This window comes from Cariama cristata, unplaced genomic scaffold (assembly GCF_000690535.1).
Source record: "Cariama cristata isolate BGI_N322 unplaced genomic scaffold, ASM69053v1 scaffold1980, whole genome shotgun sequence".
In the NCBI taxonomy this organism is placed as follows: Eukaryota; Metazoa; Chordata; class Aves; order Cariamiformes; family Cariamidae; genus Cariama; species Cariama cristata.
In genome coordinates this window covers 30,717-40,627 of record NW_009595053.1, presented here as the reverse complement: position 1 = coordinate 40,627, position 9,911 = coordinate 30,717, and the positions used below count along the sequence as shown (strand labels likewise).

The 9,911-nt window shown below is 38.4% G+C and overlaps 1 protein-coding gene across 1 annotated transcript; it reads left to right on the top strand.

Annotated features, from left to right (window-relative positions):
- Positions 1-2,745: 2,745 nt before the first annotated feature.
- Positions 2,746-9,605, top strand: LOC104161708 (m7GpppN-mRNA hydrolase-like; the record flags this gene model as incomplete). Its single annotated transcript, XM_009700241.1, has 7 exons — positions 2,746-2,898; positions 4,512-4,624; positions 4,730-4,837; positions 6,202-6,325; positions 6,873-6,980; positions 8,702-8,753; positions 9,442-9,605. Coding segments are annotated over 7 exons (822 nt in total), but the record flags the coding sequence as incomplete, so codon positions are not given.
- Between the last annotated feature and the right edge of the window lie 306 nt (positions 9,606-9,911).

Below are 9,911 nucleotides of genomic sequence, written 5' to 3'. Positions count from 1 at the left end.
CGTATTCCCTCATGACTCTGAGATGCACCTCATCAGGTCCCAGAGACTTGTCTATGTTCAGGTTCCTCAGGTGATCTTGAACCTAATCTTCACTTACAGTGGGAGGAACCTTGCCCCCTCGGTTCCCGTCATGTGATCCATTTACTTGGGAGGTGTGAGGAGTGAGGTTGCCGGTGAAGACTGAGGCAAAAAAGTTGTTAAGTACCTCAACCGTCTCATCTGTTGTTACCAGCTTCCCAGTTTTGGTCATCAGATGGGTTGTGCTTTCTTTAACCTTTCTTTTCTGGTTGACATACCTAAAGAAGCCCTTCTTACTATTCTTTGCCTCCCTTACCAAGTTCAGCTCCAGCCGAGCCTTGGCCTTCCTGACCCCATCCCTACACAACTGGCCAGTGTCCCTATACTCTTCCCAGGATACCAGTCCCTGCTTCCACTGCCTGTGCATTTCCTTTTTGCCCTTTACTTTGACCATCAGGTCATGGCTCAGCCATGCCCGTCTTTTCCCTTCCTTGTCTGATTTCTTACACCTGAGGATCGACAGTGCTTGCGTTCTATGGAAAGTGTCCTTAAAGAACTGCCAACTCTGCTCTGCTCCCTTGTCCCTGAGGGCAGTTTCCTAAGGGATCCCATTGACTAACTCATACTTTGACCATCAGGTCATGGCTCAGCCATGCCCGTCTTTTCCCTTCCTTGTCTGATTTCTTACACCTGAGGATCGACAGTGCTTGCGTTCTATGGAAAGTGTCCTTAAAGAACTGCCAACTCTGCTCTGCTCCCTTGTCCCTGAGGGCAGTTTCCTAAGGGATCCCATTGACTAACTCATTGAAGAGCTGGTAGTTGGCCTTCCTGAAATTCAGGGTCCTGACTATATTCCTCATCTGACCCTTATCCCTCAGCACTGTGAACACTGCAGCCCAGGCTGCCTCCAATCTTGACATCACTCATAAGCTCACTTGCATTGGTGACCATCAGGTCCAATGTCTGTGCATAAATCTTGTAACTGCATTTACTGTGGTCAGCACAGATCTAAAACCATAAACTGCATCTGTGTAAGGCCTAATTGAAGAGGTCTTCACTGGGCAGTGCCTACACAGTTCAGTAGTATTCAGAAGTTGATGAGGGCAAAACCATACTAAGTGGATCATTCTTTTGGTAAAAGGGAGTTTCTACAATGAATTCAATCAAGTCATCTGGAAAGATCCAGGGAAGGGAAAACGTTGGTGTTAGTAGTAAGAGTAAGTATGGAGGAAAAGCATATCTTATCTTAATTGAGGCAGCGTGTGGTGTTTTTTTTCTGTGTTTTTTTTTTTCCCCATAAACTCTGCTGTTCTTAATGTAGTTAGATGGGAAGATGGCTTGCTTTTTATTTTTATGTAAGAGGGATTGTATGTGCTAATCTGAAGGCTAACTGGTCAACTATTTGTTATGTATTAAACACTTCTGGTTTTTTGGTATTTGTGCTTAATTTCCTCTGCATTTTCAAAAATGGAACGTACAACCTTTTTGCTGATACCAATATATACACTGGTATTTTTTGCATAACTTACTTTGAGTATTTCCTGCTATTATTATATGCAGTTATTTGGTTCATTATAGGTACCCACAGGAGATGGGGGTTGAGAAGAGGTTTTACTGAAGATCCTGTCCCTCTTTTTAATTCTAAATCTGGTCTTTAAAAAATTTAACTGAGGACTTCTGCCTTTGGATTATTGGCAGTGGGGCTTAACAGCCTTGGGGTTAATAACCAGTTCTATGAGTGATTGTTCACATGCATGTTCCACTGTCTGGGCAGAAATATTTTCGATAGTGGTATCAACCCTGCATGTTTTCTGAGTACTTGTATTTCCTGTGGAGATTTTGAGGACTAGGAAGTTTCTAAAAATGAGTATTTACTTAGCAAGCTTAGAGACATTATCTGATTTAAGCTATTAGGTGTGTTTGACGTGAGTATTTTTATTTTATGAACTTTGTATATTTGAGAATGTTGTCAAAAGTAAGTATTTTGAAGTAAACCTTTGAGCAATCTGATGTAGTGAAAGATGTCCCTGTGCGTGGCAGGGGGCTTGGACTAGATTATCTTTGAAGGTCCCTTGCAACCCAAGGAAAGAGTATGTGCTTTTAAAATATTACTGTCTTTCTAGTAATCTCCAGCAGATATAACATTCCTATTTTTTTTATTAGAGTAGCTGACAATGCAGTTTTAAGTTTGTTTGTTAGTGTGAATGTGCAGTTTGAATTTTGTAGTTAAAGTTTTGCTACCCTATTGCTAGGTTTTGTTATGAACATAAAAGTGATTATATGTATTGAGGATAGAAGGTTCATGAAGTAGAAGGGTTGTTGAAAAAAAAGAAAAATTGAGGTGCAAATAAACCTTGCTAGAATTTGAAGATGTCTTTACTCCCCAAATAGTAGTTTTTGCTGTGAATAAGATTTCCATGCATCAAGCAGCATGGAGGAGCAGCTAGAGACTCTCCATCCATATTAATAAATTGCTGCATGAAGGTGTAATAGAGTTGTTTCAACTTTTATTACATGTCTGCCTGTGTTAGAGAAATGTAAAGCACATAGGATCTTAGACACTTTTTCTATTATTGAGCATATATCTACATGTAAAGGCTTGTTTTTCGCAGCAGTGGCCTGCTTTCATGGATAGATCTGAAAAATAGTCATTCCTTCCCTTGTGATGATAGGTTCTAAAAAGATAAGTCTGAAGACACACACTAATTTCATCTATATGCTTCTTAGGTCTTTGAAGAAACTGGGTTTGACATAAAAGATTTTATCTGCAAAGAAGAATATATTGAGCTGCGAATCAATGATCAATTAGCACGACTGTACATCATTCCAGGAGTTCCGAAGAACACAAAGTTCAACCCCAAAACTAGAAGGGAAATTCGGGTATGTGTTATCTTGTTTAAATCTATGGCAGGCTTGTTGTGGAGCTTGAGTTTTGAAGGTAATGATCTGTAAAATAATGAAACTACCAAGCATGAGGAATACCTCAAGTACTAGGTACAAATGGCACCTCTGCACTGTAGGGTCTTGTCAGCTTCTTTCAACACTACTGCAAAGACTGTTGACCATCTGTCTGATATCTCCATTCATGATGCAAACAATAGCAGATCATGCTGTCAGACTATAGTTGTCCCCTTCTTTTCCTTTAGGTGGTGTATGTGTTAATCATTTCATGTTAATTCTAGTTATAGCTGCATATATAACTATATATTCTTCTGAAGATGTAAGTACTAATTGGTGATACACAAAAGCCTACATATCAGAAGGAGAAACTAAGCATTGTGTTCTCTCTTTCATGACTAATACCATCAAGACTTAGAGAATAGTATATTTTAAGGAGGAGATTGGGAAGGCGACGCAAAAGGGGAACTATTTTGGATGGTTTGTGTACCATGAGCCTTTTAAAAGGTATTGTGAAAGGGAGAAGCAAAGACTCAGGTAGCAGACTTGTTGGAAACTTTATTCCTGATACCTGTAAACTTTGAAGTTTGAATATCTTTCTTGTATTGCAGTTCAGTTTAAAACAGCCCCATATTTTCATGCAGCTTGTAGTTGACTAGACAGAAGTGTCTTAATTTCTTGCATTAGAGACCTGCTTTTCAAAATACGAAGTAAAAGAAGATGAACTCTGTTTTTTTTTTAAATGTACAGTAATTACCCCTCTTTGTATAACAGTGAGCATCTGTGTGCGGGTGATGAAGAGTTATTACAGAGACTGATTTTTGTCTCCCTGCTGAAGCACCATCTTCATCTGATCTAATATAACTGGTCTTGCCATATTTGTATTCCCTGTAGAACTATATTGAAAACCTGTTCAGTTGGTAACTCCTTTCCGTAATACGCATCTTATCTGGACCTGGGGTTTTGGGGCTAGGTTGTCTGCTCATGTGGATTCTTCTACACTGTGTATATTCATAATTCCTGATTTTGTTCCGCATTCTGCAAAGTATACAGTTTTAATAGTTAAAACTATAATGTAGAAATTATAACACAAATTATATCCTTTACCCATGGTTGTTTTTTTTTCTTTTATAACAAGAACTGAAACTGCCTCTGCAAAATAAATCTTTCTGATAATTTTCGAACTGGTATTAGTCATCTAGTTTTGATGGCGTTTTAAATAAAAATAGCAAGAATAGTAGTGGCTTTGAAAGTTACTTAAAACCTCTAACTTTATGGCATTCAGTCTGCAGTGGTTTGGTTGGTTGGTGTTTAAAATCCTTGTTCAGAATTCAATTGCTTGATAATACCTTTCATATTTTAGGTGCCATATCTTGTACTGAGTACGTGCTGTACCATCTGTTACTCTGTAGTTGCAGTCAGAAGAATAACCCCATTGTCAGTTAACCTTTTGTGAAAACCCTGTTGTGGTCCATTAATTAAAGTCTTCCATTGTAATTTTTTAATGAAGGGATATAATTGTGGTTGATACACATTTGTAACATCCCATAAGGCTACAGTAATGGGTATTTTGATTTTATTGCTTGTTTTTCTAGAATATTGAGTGGTTTTCCATCGACAAATTACCATGCCACAGAAATGACATGACCCCGAAGTCCAAGCTGGGTTTGGCACCTAACAAATTTTTTATGGCAATTCCCTTCATCAGGTATGTTTGAGATGAGGCAAATGCTAGGCCAGTGCCTTTCAGACAACTTTAATTTCTTTAGATTTGTTAATAAGTAGATCTTCTTGCACTTCTCCTTGCTCACAGACCATTGAGGGAATGGATTTCCCGAAGAAATGGAGATTCCTCAGATAGCGACAATGGAATTTCATCTGCAGGGAGCACACCCTCTAAGCCCAACTTGGAAAAAGCTAGGTAAGAACCAGGTCAGTTTAACACCTCTATATCCTTTCTGTAAAACATTGGTCATATGTCCTGGTTTTGGCTGGGATAGAGTTAATTTTCTTCCTAGTAGCCGGTACAGTGCTGTACTTTTGGATTTAAGGTGAGAATAACGTTGGTAACACAGTGATGTTTTAGTTGTTGCTAAGTAGTGCTTACTCTAAGTCAAGGATTTTTCAGTTTTCCATGCTCTGCCAGCAAGTGCACAAGAAGCTGAGAAGGACCATAGACAGGAGAGCTGACCCAAACTAGCCAAAGGGATATTCCATACCATAGAACGTCATGCCCAGTATATAAACAGGGGGGAGCTGGCCGGGAGGTGCTGATCACTGCTTGGGGATGGGCTGGGCATCAGTCATAGGGTGGTAAGCAATTGCATTGTGCATCATTTGTTTTTCTTGGGATTTACTCCTCTTCCTCTCTCCCTTTTCATTACAATTATTACTATTATATTTTATTTTATTTCAATCATTAAACTGTTCTTAGCTCAACCCATGGGTTTTACCTTTTCCAAATCTCCTTCCCATCTCCCCTGGGAGTCAGAGGGGGTTGGTGAGTGAGTGAGCGGCTGCGTGCTACTTAGTTGCTGGCTGGTGTTGAATCACAACATCATGCAAAGCTGCTTGTCCTTTGTCTTTCTGCAACTATTTGTGTTCCATTAATAGAATGGGTTAATAGAAAAAAAAAATTGTGGGCATATCTCATAGGATGAGTAAATAGGATGAGAAGTTAATTGATGGCATGATACATTTTTTTGGTAAATTCTCCCGTGTCAGAACTGAGATAATTTCTTGAGCCCTGTCGATGGGAATCCAAAAAGCAGAAGCTAAAACAAGTAGATAACTTTCAGTGCTTCAAGTCCAATGCTTTTGGCACTCCCACAGAGGAAAAATAGGACTCTGTAAAGTAGGACTGTAAAGTACTATCAGAAGTAGCTAGTTAGATAAAACCTTGGCGAGGGTTAGTAGGGGAAAAAGTGCTGCTGGCTTTTGTTTCAGCTGAACTAAAAGGGGTAGAGCAAACTTTAAAACATGTAGTCCCAAAGAGAAGGCTATGCTCCAGTAATTCTAGTCAGGTCAGGACCAACACTGACAACAACAGGACACAACAGGACAAATGTTAATGTAGACCTAGCCTGCTGTCTATGCAGAACATAGGTTTCCTACCAGCAGGCAAAACAAAGGTGGGTGAATGCAGTGAACATTATTACAGTTTTCACAGGAGGTTACTTAAGCTTGTCTTCCAGGTTGTTCTCAAAAAGCAGAAAATTATTTCATATTTCTCTTCTGCTATCAATAGGTCTGAAGTGTTGTAAACTGTTTGTTTTCCTGTATTAGATCCAAACTTTGCTGTAGTCAGCAGGTGTTTACAGATAGCTTTTCAGGAGAGCAGTGGGTGAAGCCAAAACAGCCACAGAAGCCATATAATCATCCTGAGATGTCTGAAGTTTTGAAAATAAAGGTACGTTGTTTATTAGGCAAACATATGCATCTGGACTATTTAAAACAGATGTCCTTTTGTTCATAAGGGTTCCTCTGTGGAATGAAAATACTGAATTTTATCACCGTAGCATGCAAAAATAAAAACATGGGGGAAAAAATCTTGGGAATTCCCAGATTTATCTGACATTAGAGGTGGTGGGTATCAGATGGTAATTGTGTTGTTTCAGGTATAGATATTATTGGTATTCCCCATGTACCATTTTGTAATATTTTGAGTACCACTGGTATATATGCATCAGTGTATGGGAACTCACTGAACTGAATTTATCATGTAATACAGTGTCTGTAATACTGCAAGAGAGACTGAGTAAGAGCTGATGACTCTGTAACTTGAGTGTACGTTTGGTTAATTTCAGTGTGCTTCTGTTTGTCTACAAAAGATACTGTTTACATGTCTTGACATTATTTGGAGTAGTTTTAACTAGCAAGTGTGAAGTGTCGGTGCAATGATGTTCAATATTGCCATTTAAACTCTTCTCTTTATTACATTTTGGACTTAATGGCAGAGTCAGAGCTTGAGGAGCAATGGCAGAAAGCAGTATCAAGACATTTCCAGCCAAAAGAAGCGAACAAATGGAGTCCACAGTCAACCAGTTAAGCAAAATCATACCTTGGTAAGAAACATGCAGTGGCAGTCATTAACAGGTTCTAGTAATGCTTAACAAATGTCCAGGCCAATGTTTTAAAGAAAGAGACTGCATGTCTGTCAAAACTATATTTGATCAGAGTATTTGGTTTGTATTTGTAGAAATTTGACATTTCTTACCTTGTATGCATATACATCTATAGACAAGCATGCTAAACTTCAAAGTTTGCATTTTGGAAGTAATTCTTATTTTAGCAGTTGAAAGTTTGTCAGCTGTTTCAGTAGACAATCCTGCAGCTTTCCAGGTTCTTGTCAAGTAATAGCCTACTGTAGTGTGGCATAATAAGTCAGTGTAGTACATGTCTTATTCATGTATGTTATATTATTGTAAGCATGGAGTTCTGTTATACAACAATTAGATACAAAGTGGTAATGCATGTGCTTATTATTTCCCTTCTTTCTAGCAAAAAGTAGAGATGCAGACTTGACTTGAATGCCAGAATCTACTATAATTTTTTAATCATACAGTAGAACCACAGCCATTTGTAAATTCCAGAATGGCATTCTTGGTTTGTTACGTTTTCCTTGCAGTAACTAATTGTCTTTGACCCCACAGTTCTGCTGGCTGGGAGAACGCTCACTAAGATCTCTCTCTTTTTAAATATAATGTCTTTTTGACAATGTGCCCCCACACTGTTCTTTATGGCTGTCCAATTCTACTTTGTTGGCTCTTGTGCAGCAGTGAGCTCCAGTTTTCCATGCAGCTCAGCTAGCTTGTCCAGGCTTTAGTTTTTCTTGTTTACTGGCTGTAAGCTAGATTCTTCCCATTCTGGCTTGTGGTCATTACCTGCTCTCTGTTTTTCATGTGAAAGTGCAGAAACCATAAACTCTTGTCCTGTAAAATCCTCACTGTGGCAAGCAATGGTTAGTTGTGTTTGGGTCTGAGAGTAGAAGAATGAAAAGTCAAAGAATTGACTGCCCAGAAATTTGGCTCTATGGAAAAAACTGTAACAGGAATCTGTAGGATCTTGATGGAAACAAGTAGAACTGTTGAAAATCCACAGTTACTTTGTATGCTCTTTATAGACTGCTGAATACTTCTGTGGTATTTCATTTGCATTTCCATGATTGTCAGTCTTTTCAAGTTTAAATATTTCATGTCCCAGTGATAATTTTCTAATACAATTTGGAGGCCAGGGAACTCTTAATTTGCACAGAGGGCCATACTTTTCTCCATATTTGTATACTTACAGTAGCACCTGGGGCTAAAACTTAACTCTTCCCTGGAGAGTTCTAAGTTTGTGTCTCTAATGCATGCTAATATTTAATTGGTAGTAGCAGCGTGTTTGCAAATAACATAGCCCTTGCTTTTTGGGACAAGCCAATTGAAGCACAGACATATGCATGTGCAACTTTGATGCCACACGATCACATGCAAGACCTTTTCAGCTTAAAACATCTAGCAAGCACACAAAATTTTTCTCTAAAAGGCTGCATTTTAAAAATGGTTTGTTGACTGTTAAAAGGTTGCATGTTTCTGAAAGACTTGTGGACCTGAAGCATGCTTACTGGATAAAGTAACATAACAGAATTCATGCTGAGTTATAAGTAAAGTAATTCACACATCAGGAGGTGTGTCAAAGTAAATATAACTAGCATATCTTGTAGCTGATGTTTAAGCTCTACCGCTAAGAAACAGAATGCCATTTCTTTATGAAGTGTGTAATGTATGGTCATTCTCTTAACCAGAAATGTGAAAAAAGGCTTAATCCAAGAAGACTTCAAGATAACTTTGAAACAGGCAAGTACAGTCTGAATTTTCATCTATTGTCATGCATTACAGGCTGAAGGCACCTGAATAATAATGGCTGAGGGTTTTTCCTTGTATGCTAACCTACTAAATGTTATAAAGCCATATTTTTCTAAGGCAGTCTGAGTTTTGTTTTTTTTTTTTTAATTTGGTTAACTTCATGTGCTGCTTCATGTTGGTTTTGCAGTTCTTCTCCTTAATTATTAATGCTGTCAGATTATACTAGGTTGCTGAGTAAAAAGTAACTGAAAGCTGGTTTAGGAAAATAGCATCTAAGTCAACACAATGGTAGTAATTGAGTGTTAGTTCAAGGCTTTCTGTGCTGCTAGTAATAAGCTGCAATTCTGGAGAGTGCACACCGTTCTTTACTTACTGCTCAGAAAACGGAGACATATTTCTTACCTCTTTATTAAGAAATGACTTGCAAAACAGCACCCGTGGGTAAAATTGGCTATTGAAAGTGTCTCCAGATTGCTGTGACTTTTAAGATTTGTTCTAGCCTCTGGATGACTTGTAAATATGGCTGTTTCAGTTACCTTTTTCTGTTTATGACCAGACATACAGATTTTGTCATGAATATTAAGTGAATATACATTTGAAGGTATGGCTTTGTATCATTATTAATACTTTTATTGATAACTGTTTAAAATTTGTTTCATGCTTTTTTCTCTTTAAGCAGATGCAGCATATGAGATGTGTTGCTCCAGTGAAGATCCACTGCCAGAACATGTAGAGGGACATTCTGTGGCATGCCATGGCCGTTACAAATTTGCTTTCTCATCAAGAGCTTTCTTGAGTTTCAAGTTTGACCATGATGCCATAATGAAAAGTTTTGACCTCTGACAGCAAACTTAATAGGGACAAATCAGACTTGCCTGTTGCAATTGAGGGGGTTTCTTATCCAGCCTTACTCTTTCTCAGGAGTTGTTTTGTTTTGTTTGTTTGTTTTTAAATGCAATGCAGGGACTGACTTGTGGTTTGGAAGGGTTTGTTCTCTTTGCAGTATGGGAGTGGCATAGTCAAGTGTTGCACTTTAAATGCAGTATAGCCTTTGTCCACAAAAGTACCTTTCCAGTGTTCAGTTCACTTGTTCCTAGCTGTGCATTAGAGGGCATTCTTTTTTCTTTGGATTTTTTTTTTTTGGGGGGG